Below are 13,371 nucleotides of genomic sequence, written 5' to 3' on the forward strand. Positions count from 1 at the left end.
AAAAAATGAAATAAAAATAAAAAAAATACAAAGTTGAAATAATTGGCAAAGTGAACAAAACTGAATAAAAATTTAAAAAAAATATAATTAAATAAAAATACATACAAAAAATATTAAAAATTGAATAAACTTGAATAAAAAAATTAATAAAATTTTTATAAAAATTGAATAAAAATTTAATAAAAATAGAATAACATTTTATGAAAATAGCATTAAGGCCGTTGCAAATATTTTTTGAAGTTTATTTCCCTCGACTTTGATCAAAGTCGTGGGGGGGGGGGACTTAATTGATTAAAAATTGAATTTCAATTGAATTTTAAATAGAAATAAAATTGAATTTCAATTGAATTGGAATTGAATTGAATTTAATTTAAAATTTAAATTTAATCAAAACTAAAAAAAAATAATGAAAATTGAATAAAAATTGAATAAAAAATTATTTAAAATTTTTTAAACATTCATTAACCATTGAAAAAAAAAAATTGAATTAAAATAGAATAAAAATTTAATAAAATTTAAATAAAAACATAACAAAATATGAATAAAATTTTAATTAAAATTTAATTATAAAATGAATTAAATTCAATCAGAATTTATTTTAAATTGAATTAAAAATTTCATTAAAGTTCGATAAAAAATGAATTGAAATTGAATAACAAATTCATTTAAAATTGAAATTGAATAAAAACTAATAAAAATTGTATGAAAATTTAATAAAAATCAAATTAAAATCAATAAAAATTGAATAAGAATTTAATTAAAAATAACTGTAAATTTAATTAAAAATTCAAATTGAATTTAAAACTCAATTGAAATAAAATTTAAATTTAATTAAAATTCAATTAAAATTCAATTAAAATTCAATTAAAATTCAATTAAAATTGAAATTAAACTAAACCTAAAAAATGAATGTAAATTGAATAAAAATTAAATAAAAATTTAGTTAAGAATTGAAATTTTATTGAAACTGAAAAAAATGAATGAAAATTGAATAAAAATTAAATTAAATATTTAAAATTTAATAAAATGAATGAAAATTTAATAAAAAATAAATTAAATTTTTGAAATTTGATAAATATTAAATAACAATTTAATAAAAGTTGAATAAAAATTGAGTAAAAATTTAATAAAAAATAAATAAAAATTAAGCAAAAAATGAATAAAATTTTAATTAAAATTGAATAAAAAATTAATAAAATGGATTCAGAATAGAATTCTTAAATAAGTTATAATTGATTTAAAGTTTAATTAAAATTGAATTGATTTAAAATTGATTTAATTTAAAATTGAAATTGAATAGATAATAAAAAATAATAAAAACTGTATAAAAATAAATAAAAATTGAATAAAAATTATTAAAAATTGAATATAAATTGAATAAGATTCGAATTAAAATTGACTATGAAATTAATTAAGTTGAATTAGAATCTTGAATTGAATTTAAAATTCAATTGAAATAAAATTAAAATTGAATTGAAATTTAATTATGGTGCAGGGTTGTCTTCTTATTCCAAAATTCTGAAACAATCGGATTGTAAAAATAGTCAAACTTTGTTGCAAATAACTTTGAAGATAGTATTGTAGGGGATGAATAAAAAATAATGTCAAGAGTTCCCGTAGTTTTGAAGGTACTAAAATGTCTTTAACTAAAATTTCTGTGCAAAAGCTCTGGTTGATGTGTACCGTTAATTTTTTTTTTTAGATTAATCAAACCATTATTTAAAATCAATAAAAAAAATGATTAGAACTTATATTTGATCAAAAAAATATTTTTTATGCATAAAAATATTAAAATTAAGAGCTTTTATTTTTTTTCTTCGCTGGAAAGAATTTTAAAAACTGACAAAATTGGAATAAATAAGAAAATTAATCAATCAAGTAAACAATACTAAAATTATGATACCCAAATTACAAAATCTGTGAAATAATATTTAAAATTGAAAAAATATAATGTTGATAAAACCAAAAAAAACATAGATGACAAAATTTACATAATTGATGAATGAATCAAATTGACCAAATTTATATATAAACTTGCAAAATTGATCAAACTATCGATCACAAACTTAAGCTTAATTGTAGGACCCAATTGACAAAAAATTATAAAGTTGAACAAAACAAAAATATTAAAGAATCAACAAAAAAGACTACAATAGGCAAAATTTAAAAAATCAAAATGAAAAATCTACAAAACAGATAAAATAGACAATTTTTGACAAAAATTAACATATTTTTGGCAATTTTGACAGTTTTGACAATTTTGACGATGCTACCGGGCATTGGGTCAGTCTTACCAAGAAGCATCATGAGCCGCCGCTCCTCGGCAAACTTCCGCGGATCCTCGTCCTTGGTGTTGATCCGGGACAGCGTCATGCGGCGGCGCTTATCACAGGTACGACGGTACACGATCATTATCCTTAGGTTGAAGCCGGCGATTAGCACCGTCGGCGCCAGCTTGAACACGATCTCCAATATCACCTTGTAAATCTGTGGACGGAAAAATGGTGACGTTTCGTTACCTCTATGTTGACTTACCTTGGCAGTTCAACTGTCAACTGTCAAACGTCAAAGCTTACCGAGTAAAACAACGAGTCTAAAAACTTCATATTATCGCGCTTATGATACATTATTGTTCCATCGGATTGTAAGACACATTTGACGATCTCGCCGCGCAGCACCGACGGCAGGTAGATCAGAAAGGTGAGCACCGGGATGAGCACGACCGTGACGCGGGGCGGACAGATGCGCCGGATGTGGCCCGGGTGGCACACCGACACGTACCGCTCGATCGTCAGCACCAGCAGCATGATGACGCCGACCCCTGAAAAAAATTTCAAAATTTAAGTAAACATAAACAAACGCCACCAACCGTGTACGAGTGACAGCTCGCAAACGTCACTCTTACCCAGACACCCATTCCCGAGGAACAGCTCCAGGTGGGCGTGGTAGAAGGCCGTCCCAAAGTTGCGCCACCGGCCCGAGTCCCGGTGGATCAGCATCCGCATGCCGAACGGAATCGCAAAGATGATGGCGAGCAGGGCGGCCGCCGAGTAGCCTGCAAGAACAGAAGGTAAACAAAACAAAACAAAGCTTGAAATGGATTCGCAAATTGGCTGCTAATAATCTCCCCGCACCGCAAACATATTATGATTAATGGAGGCCCGATTCCTAACCTCAAACTGTAATCAGAGGGAGAGAGCTAATTTGTTTCGCAGGAAAATAGGAGAAGGAAATAGAACCCAAACAAGGCGCGCAAAAATGACAGCTAATCAATTCGATTCCGCGTGATAATCCGATTCCAAGAATTCCGTGAATTCATATTTTCATGGCGGCGGAGTGTTATTTGCTCTCGACACCTACTCTGCAAAAACGATGGGGCTTATCATCTTGCTTTTTATGAGTTTCTACTAGAGTGGAGAGGGGAAATAAGTCGAAAGTTGTGGGGCTTTGACATCTCTTGAAAGAGTTGAATTGTCAAAATTGTCAAAATTGTCAAAATTGTCAAAATTGTCAAATTGGTCAAAATTGTCAAATTTGTCAAATTGGTCAAAATTGTCAAATTTGTCAAATTTGTCAAAATTGTCAAAATTGTCATAATTGTCAAAATTGTCAAAATTGTCAAAATTGTCAAAATTGTCAAAATTGTCAAAATTGTCAAAATTGTCAAAATTGTCAAAATTGTCAAAATTGTCAAAATTGTCAAAATTGTCAAAAATGTCAAAATTGTCAAAATTGTCAAAAATGTCTAAATTGTCAAAATTGTCAAAATTGTCAAAATTGTCAGAATTGTCAAAATTGTCAAAATTGACAAAATTGTCAAAATTGTCAAAATTGACAAAATTGTCAAAATTTTCAAAATTGACAAAATGACAAAATTGTCAAAATTTGTCAAAATTGTCAAAATTGTCAATTTTGTAAATTTTGTAAATTTTGTAAATTTTGTAAATTTTGTAAATTTTGTAAATTTTGTAAATTTTGTAAATTTTGTAAATTTTGTAAATTTTGTAAATTTTGTAAATTTTGTAAATTTTGTAAATTTTGTAAATTTTGTAAATTTTGTAAATTTTGTAAATTTTGTAAATTTTGTAAATTTTGTAAATTTTGTAAATTTTGTAAATTTTGTAAATTTTGTAAATTTTGTAAATTTTGTAAATTTTGTAAATTTTGTAAATTTTGTAAATTTTGTAAATTTTGTAAATTTTGTAAATTTTGTAAATTTTGTAAATTTTGTAAATTTTGTAAATTTTGTAAATTTTGTAAATTTTGTAAATTTTGTAAATTTTGTAAATTTTGTAAATTTTGTAAATTTTGTAAATTTTGTAAATTTTGTAAATTTTGTAAATTTTGTAAATTTTGTAAATTTTGTAAATTTTGTAAATTTTGTAAATTTTGTAAATTTTGTAAATTTTGTAAATTTTGTAAATTTTGTAAATTTTGTAAATTTTGTAAATTTTGTAAATTTTGTAAATTTTGTAAATTTTGTAAATTTTGTAAATTTTGTAAATTTTGTAAATTTTGTAAATTTTGTAAATTTTGTAAATTTTGTAAATTTTGTAAATTTTGTAAATTTTGTAAATTTGTAAATTTTGTAAATTTTGTAAATTTTGTAAATTTTGTAAATTTTGTAAATTTTGTAAATTTTGTAAATTTTGTAAATTTTGTAAATTTTGTAAATTTTGTAAATTTTGTAAATTTTGTAAACTTTGTGAACTTTGTAAATTTTGTAAATTTTGTAAATTTTGTAAATTTTGTAAATTTTGTAAATTTTGTAAATTTTGTAAATTTTGTAAATTTTGTAAATTTTGTAAATTTTGTAAATTTTGTAAATATTGTAAATTTTGTAAATTTTGTAAATTTTGTAAATTTTGTAAATTTTGTAAATTTTGTAAATTTTGTAAATTTTGTAAATTTTGTAAATTTTGTAAATTTTGTAAATTTTGTAAATTTTGTAAATTTTGTAAATTTTGTAAATTTTGTAAATTTTGTAAATTTTGTAAATTTTGTAAATTTTGTAAATTTTGTAAATTTTGTAAATTTTTTGTAAATTTTGTAAATTTTGTAAATTTTGTAAATTTTGTAAATTTTGTAAATTTTGTAAATTTTGTAAATTTTGTAAATTTTGTAAATTTTGTAAATTTTGTAAATTTTGTAAATTTTGTAAATTTTGTAAATTTTGTAAATTTTGTAAATTTTGTAAATTTTGTAAATTTTGTAAATTTTAAATTTTGTAAATTTTGTAAATTTTGTAAATTTTGTAAATTTTGTAAATTTTGTAAATTTTGTAAATTTTGTAAATTTTGTAAATTTTGTAAATTTTGTAAATTTTGTAAATTTGGTAAATTTTGTAAATTTTGTAAATTTTGTAAATTTTGTAAAATTTATTAATTTTGCAAATTTTCAAATTTTGTAAATTTTGTAAATTTTGTAATTTTTTTGAGAGTTTTGATAATTTAGAGAATTTTGAGAAGTTAGAGAATTTTGAGAAGTTTGATTTTTTTTAGAATTTTGACAATTTCAAAAATGTTGAGAGTTTTGAAAATTCAAGAATTTTCATCTTTTTTCCCCAAAACATTTTTCTATGGACGCTCTAGAATCCTTCCTGCTCAATCAACGGAACCCAATATAAATAAACAAAACTAGAGGAGGAGGGTAGGGTGGGTCTCGATGGGGTGGTGGCGTCGTTGATATCAATGAAACCGTCAGTGAAATAGTAGAAACAATGTTGTGACTCCACCATCACACCACTACATTTATCATTGTAAATATTCATAAATTACCCATGCGTCCGTTTGTTATCTTTTTTTTATTTTTCTCCCTCGAGATTTTTGTTTTGTTTTTCGCTTTTCCGATTTGGTTGAACTTAGGTCAGTATCCGTCCGTTTCGGGTTCAGTTCATAACAAAAAAAAAAGTTGTATAACTTTGAATATTAGTGTAAAGTGACATTTCGTTGGAGATTTTTTGTTGCACACGCCTAATTGAAATAACAATCTTTTTACTACTGTTTAGTAGTGTGACCAATTTTCAGAAGAGTATTTTTTTTTGTTTCTTGTTCCAATTCAATCCTATATTCATAAAAATAGCAGCCTAAAAGTAAACAAACCTCCAACTCGCACTGTTCTTTAGAAGTTCACAGCTCAATCAACTTTTGAACTTTGCGGGGCACTCTGAATCTACCAATTCAGAGTCCATGTCAATAATCAGGCAGGCCTTGACTTGACCCTTTTTTTGTTTACTGCCTACTTGATTGCAAGAACACAGACGTAAATGTACACACGATAATTGTTTATTAGCTGAAAACGAGGCTTTATTGTTTGACAGGTTGGACGCCATCTTGAAAGTTGGGTGCTTTTCTAACTTTAAATCGCTCGACATGTCACTTTCGCTACCATGTGAGCTTGAACCTTATCCGGTTTTGCGTTGCAACCTTCAAAAAGAAAAACTCTCCATCCAGCAGCAGACGGTAAATATTTGTGTTCAATAAAAATGAAGAGAAACAAAAAAAAAACGCAATAAAATTCCGCCCTTCAACAGTGTCGCCTTCTTGCACTACAAGTCTCGTTACGTTTAGCGTGTAGCAAGTGACAGCTGCTACCCGCCTGCTGTGATCATCATCGCCGTCTCGACCGACTGTCAAAGCGAGAGGAGGGGTGGACGCCGTATCATCGGACATCTTATTGCCTGTGGCCTAATAAAAATAATAAACATACGTGGACCAACATCCGTTCTTGAGGCTTTTTCTTCGGTTGGACTCTTTGTGGACGTTGAACAAGAAAGGGCACACACACTATTATTGACAGTTGTGTGAAAATTTCAAGCTGTCACCTTCACACTCGAAAATTTTGGTTTGCAGTTTGACATAACGCTACACGCTGAAATTAAATTTTGACAGAAGGCAACAATTGGTCACACTCCCGTGTCCAGATTAGCCCTTTTGAATCGTAAATTTCGCCACCAAACCAAGCCGAAGGGTGGACAATTGTTTCAAACGCCAAAGCCAACCATAATTCGTTGCGAGAGTTTTCGAGATCGTAAATACATTCCACTGGACGCCATATTTTCCAACACTATCTCCACCACTGCACCAGCTGAGGAAATTGTAGCAATCAATCACTGTTTTACGGTTCCACTCTCCCGCTGTTTACAAGTAGGGGTACAATTTACCCATCGATGAAGTGGGTAAGAAGCGTGATAATTGAGGGTAATCAAATTACTTTTACTCCTTTTTTTTCCTCTTGTCCACTTCCGATGGAATTTTCTGGGCGCTATATTCTTCAATAAAGTAGTATCGATTCAATCAGACTATAATACAATACAATTTTTGAACCAGTCCTGATATTAAAAAATAGACTTCACTTGTCCGGAGACAACTGTCAACAAAAAAGTGTGCCGACTAAACCGGCGCCAGCACCAAATTTTACCCACACATAACCTTAAAAACACACACATTTTTTTGCACCCGAAACAAGCAGGTCCCGCATGACACAACAGTCATCATCACAGTAGGCCACGGCACGTCAAGTAAGAAAAACCAACTGATTTTGAAAAATGGCGGTGCGACCGGAATTTTAAGCAGCCTACTACAGCGGAGATTCGCTGATTTGAGTAGAACTGGATGCGAACTCACTAGTTGTAAGGACTGGCAGCTGTCAGAAGTACAAAACCACGTGCTCGGAAATTATCGAACAAAGGGGGTTTGAAATGTAAACAACGGTTTAACAAGCAGTGTTGATGTTACACGCACGATCAAAATCACTTAGTTTTCGTCAAAACCGAACCTACGCAGAAATGAGTAAATGGGACATCTGTCAGATTTGAGTGAATTTTACGCAGAATCCAACAAAAACGGAGTAAAATTCACTCAAATCTGACAGCTGCGAGTGCGTTCGAAATGGAGAGTTTTCGAACTAGAGATTCCGCTCTGTACTGTTGCTGCTTTGCGTAATTGATATTGTCTCGTCGATGAAAAATATGCTCGTGCCACTTTCTTTAGACACGCCAAATTGCTGTAGGTTTGTTTTCTTTCAAGAAAATTGGGTCACGTTTTTGTGGGTACTTTTCAGCAAGATAAGTAAAAGCAAAACATACACGTTTGTTGACTTTAGTGATTCCACTGAAAAGAAAACGCGTAATTTGACTACATTTGGAATTTTCCGCTTTCGTTTTTGACGTCACAATAGATATCGAAAATTTGAACAGTTAAACTGCGAAGTCAAACGGAAATATTTTGGCCATAAAACATTGTAAATGAAAAGGGCCTAACTCAAGTTATTATGTTTTAAAAGTTTTCTGAAAACTACAAAGAATTTTTTGGGCTGTTTTTTTAACTTCAAATTTTATTCAGATATCACGGAAAAAACAATGTCAAAATAAATTAGCTTTAGCCCCTTTACAAAAAATCCTCCTAACCGTCAAAACAGTTGCCAACAACCTTTCTTTGAGGGTTTTCCCGGAAAAAATCACCTCCACAAATGAGAGTGAAACCTTAGACCGGATTTTTTTATTGGTTGCTACAATTCCACCTCAATCAGTGCTGCACACGTCGGAAGCTGGAATGGAAATTTCAAACTCCAGACAGCAAGAAATGATGTGGGTTTCCCTTCTCGTTCGACGTGGTGTTCCATGCAAAGACCCTTCGGTGAAAGAGGATTGCTAAAAATATGTATGATGCAAAACAATTGCGTTGCGGAATCGAAGCCGGCGTGGAAAGTTTCCGCAGAACCCAAGACATCAAAGGAAGCTGGTGAACTTTGAACGGTTGGCAATACTTTCATTCATTTAAAAAATCTTTATAACATTCTTAAAATTCTTAAAATTCTTAAAATTCTTAAAATTCTTAAAATTCTTAAAATTCTTAAAATTCTTAAAATTCTTAAAATTCTTAAAATTCTTAAAATTCTTAAAATTCTTAAAATTCTTAAAATTCTTAAAATTCTTAAAATTCTTAAAATTCTTAAAATTCTTAAAATTCTTAAAATTCTTAAAATTCTTAAAATTCTTAAAATTCTTAAAATTCTTAAAATTCTTAAAATTCTTAAAATTCTTAAAATTCTTAAAATTCTTAAAATTCTTAAAATTCTTAAAATTCTTAAAATTCTTAAAATTCTTAAAATTCATAAAATTCTTAAAATTCTTAAAATTTTAAAATTCTCAAAATTCTTAAAATTCTTAAAATTCTTAAAATTCTTAAAATTCTTAAAATTCTTAAAATTCTTAAAATTCTTAAAATTCTTAAAATTCTTAAAATTCTTAAAATTCTTAAAATTCTTAAAATTCTCAAAATTCTTAAAATTCTTAAAATTCTTAAAATTCTTAAAATTCTTAAAATTCTTAAAATTCTTAAAATTCTTAAAATTCTTAAAATTCTTAAAATTCTTAAAATTCTTAAAATTCTTAAAATTCTTAAAATTCTTAAAATTCTTAAAATTCCTAAAATTCTTAAAATTCTTAAAATTCTTAAAATTCTTAAAATTCTTAAAATTCTTAAAATTCTTAAAATTCTTAAAATTCTTAAAATTCTTAAAATTCTTAAAATTCTTAAAATTCTTGAAATTCTTAAAATTCTTAAAATTCTTAAAATTCTTAAAATTCTTAAAATTCTTAAAATTCTTAAAATTCTTAAAATTCTTAAAATTCTTAAAATTCTTAAAATTCTTAAAATTCTTAAAATTCTTAAAATTCTTAAAATTCTTAAAATTCTTAAAATTCTTAAAATTCTTAAAATTCTTAAAATTCTTAAAATTCTTAAAATTCTTAAAATTCTTAAAATTCTTAAAATTCTTAAAATTCTTAAAATTCTTAAAATTTTAAAATTCTTAAAATTCTTAAAATTCTTAAAATTCTTACAATTCTTAAAATTCTTAAAATTCTTAAAATTTTAAAATTCTTAAAATTCTTAAAATTTTAAAATTCTTAAAATTCTTAAAATTCTTAAAATTCTTAAAATTCTTAAAATTCTTAAAATTCTTAAAATTCTTAAAATTCTTAAAATTCTTAAAATTCTTAAAATTCTTAAAATTCTTAAAATTCTTAAAATTCTTAAAATTCTTAAAATTCTTAAAATTCTTACAGAAACAAAATTGTCTAATTTGTGGTTTGGCCTGAACATTCAATCCTGAGTATTTCAAATTGACGGTGTAAATTTAATTTTTATTTTGATTGAAATTTATTAGGCGTGTTTTCTGTCAAAAACTGACAGTTCCAAAACACACTGTGCAAAAGTTTCCCATGATGTTTCCTAGATCGAGTTAAAGGATGCTCAAACTTCCTCCAAACTTCTTGGAAGGTTCCCAAACCCGACCGTCTCGGAATGTCGACCCCAAGGTCGACCTTCAAACAAACCAAGCAAAGAAAAAAAGCACAGTAAGGTTATGTTTCGCCACGTGTAGGAGGTGTTTTGCACTCAGAGGGAAAAAGCACGTCGCATTTCGGCACACTAGATTGCTGAATGGTTGCTTGGATTTGAATTTCTGCACCCAATTTTGAGCTTATTTCGGTCGACATAGCTTTGAAGAGGGGGAGCGATTTGTGCAAGGTTATGTCCCGTGCCAACTTTCTCAGAGGGAAGAGGGGAGTTGGACTTACAAGTGAGTTAAAGAGACGTAGTTTGCATTTTAAACGAGTTTACTTTGAAGATTTCGCCGGCGGCGGAAAGTGAACCCCTTTGGTCGACCCCTCGTGACGAACGGTCGTCGCAGCTTCCACCGCGCTGTGTAGTTATGCAAATTTCTGAAGGGGGTTCCGGGATAAAAAGCAACAGGAAGCTGACTTACGAGAGCGAGTGTAAATTTGCTTCTTTGCTTCCAGCTTAAGGGACTGAGGTAATAACTTTAAAGTTGACTGTTTGTTGAGTCGGTGTAAGGTTACAATGGGAATCGATTTTGCTGGAGTCGACGAAAGCGTAGAACTTGATTGTTTACTTTTGAAAAGGCGAGCTTCCGCACTGAAAATGTAAGCAAGGCTTTAAAATTTGGTAATATTCAAGGATAAACAAGAAGATCAGAGATAAATGAAAAGATTGGAAGACCCCCCGATCTGAGGTCAACGGAACAAATGTCAAACTGACAGCTGATTTTGAACTGGTTTCAAACTTCAAATAAGTATAAAACTGACAGCACTGACGTCAAGTTGACAGCTGAAAATGCACTGAAAATGATGTACACTTTGAATTTCCATATTTTTTCCTTGAAAAATTAACAAAACATTCCGGAAATTGTGTCAACAAAGGGACGTCGCTATTTCCCTTAAGCGATATTGCGTATATTTCAGCACCCATTTTCTGTTCCGGAAGCTGCCACACGGACCGTAGTTAAGGTCCGTTGCCAGCGTAATTTGTGCAAGGTTATGTGTTCGTTTACGCTCGTTGTTGGGCACATTATTGAGGTTAGAAATTATGACGATTTTTTTTGCGGGCGGATGAATGAATCGTAAAGTAGCGACCCATTAATGTTCGCAATTAGGTTGGGTTCGGCGAAAATTGCTGATTTTTTTTCTCCTGCTTATTAAAGCCGAACCTAACCTCAATTCCTTCAATCTGATTGTGTTCAAGTGTGAAAAGAAGATGAAGAGTGAATTTTTCCCACCGCATCGTCAATCAGTCACGAAATGAGATTAAATTAATTGCATTTCGCAAACGAGAGCTCGTTTCCTGGACACGAGTCACAGCAAGTCATGGAAGGGGGAAAATCGTTACAGCAGCTGCTGCCCGTAGTTGTCAACTGGGGAAAAGACAATCTCTTCTTACGGGTGAACGGAAATTAAGCGAAGAGTCATGGTTTGAAGAGAGAGTGTAGTAAGCCATGACATTAAAAACTACAATCAATTCGCCTTACAATTCAATAATAATAACAATATTTATCTTTTTTGACAGTTCTGCTGTCAATTTTCAGAATGGCATAACCTTAAAGCTTAACTCACTTTTTTTGCTATTTTCTAAAAATTGTATGAATTTAGTATTTTTGTATTTTTGTGTTTTTGTATTTTTGTATTTTTGTATTTTTGTATTTTTGTATTTTTGTATTTTTGTATTTTTGTATTTTTGTAATTTTGTAATTTTGTAATTTTGTATTTTTGTATTTTTGTATTTTTGTATTTTTGTATTTTTGTATTTTTGTATTTTTGTATTTTTGTATTTTTGTATTTTTGTATTTTTGTATTTTTGTATTTTTGTATTTTTGTATTTTTGTATTTTTGTATTTTTGTATTTTGTATTTTGTATTTTTGTATTTTTGTATTTTTGTATTTTTGTGTTTTGTATTTTTGTATTTTTGTATTTTTGTATTTTTGTATTTTGTATTTTTGTATTTTTGTATTTTTGTATTTTTGTATTTTGTATTTTGTATTTTTGTATTTTTGTTTTTGTATTTTTGTATTTTTGTATTTTGTATTTTTGTATTTTTGTATTTTTGTATTTTTGTATTTTTGTATTTTGTAATTTTGTAATTTTGTATTTTGTATTTTGTATTTTTGTATTTTGTATTTTTGTATTTTTGTATTTTTGTATTTTTGTATTTTGTTTTATATTTTGTATTTTGTATTTTTGTATTTTTGTATTTTGTATTTTGTATTTTGTATTTTTGTATTTTTGTATTTTTGTATTTTGTATTTTTGTATTTTTGTATTTTGTATTTTGTATTTTTGTATTTTTGTATTTTTGTATTTTTGTATTTTTGTATTTTTGTATTTGTATTTTGTATTTTTGTATTTTGTATTTTTGTATTTTGTATTTTTGTATTTTGTATTTTGTATTTTTGTATTTTTGTATTTTGTATTTTTGTATTTTTGTATTTTTGTATTTTGTATTTTTGTATTTTTGTATTTTTGTATTTTGTATTTTTGTATTTTGTATTTTTGTATTTTGTATTTTTGTATTTTGTATTTTTGTATTTTGTATTTTTGTATTTTTGTATTTTTGTATTTTGTATTTTTGTATTTTGTATTTTTGTATTTTGTATTTTGTATTTTTGTATTTTTGTATTTTGTATTTTTGTATTTTGTATTTTGTATTTTTGTATTTTGTATTTTTGTATTTTTGTATTTTTGTATTTTGTATTTTGTATTTTTGTATTTTTGTATTTTTGTATTTTTGTATTTTGTATTTTTGTATTTTGTATTTTTGTATTTTGTATTTTTGTATTTTGTATTTTTGTATTTATGTATTTTGTATTTTGTATTTTTGTATTTTGTATTTTGTATTTTTGTATTTTTGTATTTTTGTATTTTTGTATTTTTGTATTTTTGTATTTTTGTATTTTTGTATTCTTTATTTTTGTATTTTTGTATTTTGTATTTTTGTATTTTGTATTTTTGTATTTTGTATTTTTGTATTTTTGTATTTTGTATTTTTGTATTTTTGTATTTTTGTATTTTGTATT

At 27.2% G+C, this 13,371-nt stretch overlaps 1 protein-coding gene across 1 annotated transcript in view; it reads right to left on the reverse strand.

Annotated features, from left to right (window-relative positions):
- LOC6052104 (probable G-protein coupled receptor B0563.6) overlaps positions 1-13,371 on the reverse strand; it is a 71,414-nt gene that overhangs the window by 1,533 nt on the left and 56,510 nt on the right. Inside the window, exons 4-6 of the mRNA XM_038266627.1 lie at positions 2,906-3,055; positions 2,577-2,821; positions 2,295-2,487 (exon numbers count right to left, since the gene is read on the reverse strand). Coding sequence (XP_038122555.1) covers positions 2,295-2,487; positions 2,577-2,821; positions 2,906-3,055 — 588 coding nt within the window. The remainder of the gene's footprint in view (positions 1-2,294; positions 2,488-2,576; positions 2,822-2,905; positions 3,056-13,371) is intronic.

The sequence above is a fragment of the Culex quinquefasciatus genome, chromosome 1, assembly GCF_015732765.1.
Source record: "Culex quinquefasciatus strain JHB chromosome 1, VPISU_Cqui_1.0_pri_paternal, whole genome shotgun sequence".
Lineage (NCBI taxonomy): Eukaryota > Metazoa > Arthropoda > Insecta > Diptera > Culicidae > Culex > Culex quinquefasciatus.